This window comes from Musa acuminata, chromosome BXJ1-2 (genome assembly GCF_036884655.1).
Source record: "Musa acuminata AAA Group cultivar baxijiao chromosome BXJ1-2, Cavendish_Baxijiao_AAA, whole genome shotgun sequence".
NCBI classification, from domain to species: Eukaryota; Viridiplantae; Streptophyta; class Magnoliopsida; order Zingiberales; family Musaceae; genus Musa; species Musa acuminata.
Window position 1 is genome coordinate 6,800,635 of NC_088328.1, and position 1,847 is coordinate 6,802,481.

The 1,847-nt window shown below is 48.5% G+C and overlaps 1 protein-coding gene across 1 annotated transcript; it reads left to right on the forward strand.

Annotated features, from left to right (window-relative positions):
• Positions 1-275: 275 nt before the first annotated feature.
• On the forward strand, positions 276-1,431 carry LOC135595329 (ethylene-responsive transcription factor ERF071-like). The gene is made up of 2 exons (XM_065086116.1): positions 276-528; positions 676-1,431. The coding sequence occupies exons 1-2, from the start codon at positions 387-389 to the stop codon at positions 1,215-1,217; spliced, it is 684 nt and encodes a 227-aa protein (XP_064942188.1). The 5' UTR covers positions 276-386; the 3' UTR covers positions 1,218-1,431.
• The last annotated feature ends 416 nt before the right edge of the window (positions 1,432-1,847 follow it).

Genomic DNA, 1,847 nt, shown 5'->3' on the forward strand with positions numbered 1-1,847 from the left:
GTTTAAAGTCGTCACCTACCATGCGAATGACAGGAAGCATTACATGGCGGAAAGCCGATTCCAACTCGTGTTTGGTAGGTCCGCTGCACTGGTAAAATGTAAATACTAGAAACGTCTGGACATAAGATCTAAATTCCTGTTCCAATTGCTGCTGTCATGGTAAATTTGGAGACCAACCATCCCTTCTGGAAAGAGCCTCTTCTTAACTGTGCCAACGCGCTCCTTTTTATGTGCGGGAGCCTATATAAGTGATAACCATCGACCGGGGTCAATCCCAAACTCACCACCGTCGCTTTCTGCAGCGTCACTGCTAAAATATCTATCGGCTCATTCATTCCTCTTCTCATACAATTGCCATCTCCTAAAACTCGACGACAGCAGCAAAGATGTGTGGCGGCGCCATCATCTCCGACTTCATTCCTCAACGCAACCATCACCGTCACTGCCCTGATCCCGATCACCTCCTCTCCGCCTCTGACCTCTGGCCCGATTCCTTCCACCCACACAGTGTCTCCACCCAGGACAAAGGTAGCTAACTCCTCCCTCTTGCTCTACCTACTGGCCTTTGGTCCACAGATGGCAGCTTCTTCTGGTGCTTCTCTGTGTATCTCTGTTCTTTTTTATCCAAAGGCGGCGTCTTGATGGCTTCTTCTGCTGCTTGTTTTGTTATCTCAGTGCCTCGGAAGCGGGGGCGGAAGAATTTGTACAGGGGGATACGACAGCGGCCGTGGGGGAAGTGGGCAGCGGAAATCCGTGACCCCATGAAAGGCGTTCGCGTCTGGCTCGGCACCTTCGCTACCGCGGAGGAGGCTGCCCGCGCCTACGACCGCGAGGCCCGCCGCATCCGCGGCAAGAAGGCCAAGGTCAACTTCCCCAATGAGGTGGAGCCCGAGGAGACCGATAATTCCGTCCCCTGCAACCCCGTCGGCAATTTCATTCAACCCAAGGTGGAAAAATCTCCCGTCTTGGCGGCTTCCAATGACTGCGAGGGAGACGGTGAGGTGAGGAGGCTGTCGGAGGAGCTGATGGCCTACGAGTCCTACATGAACTTCTTCGGTATCCCGTACATGGAGGGCGGCACTCCAGCGGCGGCGGCGGAGGAGGGGACAGCAGCAGATGATGAGGTGGTCACAGGGAATGGAATGGAGGCGTGTAATCCGCCGGTCTCTTCAGGCATGGAGATGCTTTGGATCTTCGACGACATTCTGCCGGCGTGATGGCCCCATTCGTCTCCTTGACCGCATGGTGTTTGATACTTATGGCTTCCCGATGCTTGTACAATGGCAAATTTTGTTTCGTATTTTGTTTTCAAGGGTTGGGTGTAGGATTTAAGCTTCCTGTTGTTATTTTTTTTCCGTGTAACACTAAATCATGAAACAATTGTACTTATTCACAGTATTTGTTGAAGGGTGGATTAGTAGTTTGTTTTCATGGGTTGGGTGTAGGATTTAAGGTTCTGTTGTTATTTTTCCTGTGTAACTCTAAAATTCTTATATGTCATCTTAGTTCTCTATCATAAAACAACTTATTAGGACTCTAGCTAGGTGAGTCCTAATTGAGATGGACATTCATGTAGAACCTACATAAGCTGACCCTTATTAAAGATGTGAAGAGGTCGGATAGGATTAGGAGGTTATTTTTTATAGAAGAATTAGGAGTTGTAAAGGAATAGAAGTCCTATTAGGAGTTGGTTAGAAGTAGGAGTCTTGAGTAGGAGTCCTATTAGGAGTTAGGGTTTAGAAACCCTATAAATAGTCATGTATTCCTCCTCTTTTGATAAGCAATAGATGAATCTTTTCTACAACCTTTGAGCAGCAACTTAGAGGGAGAAACCCCTATAGAGTTCT

What these genes read in the sequence shown, in the direction of transcription:
- LOC135595329 (XM_065086116.1), top strand. Translation starts at nt 387, where the DNA reads ATGTGTGGCGGCGCCATCATCTCCGACTTCATTCCTCAACGCAACCAT. An exon ending in TGTCTCCACCCAGGACAAAG is followed by an intron (nt 529 to 675) that starts GTAGCTAACTCC and finishes TTGTTATCTCAG; the next exon opens with TGCCTCGGAAGCGGGGGCGG.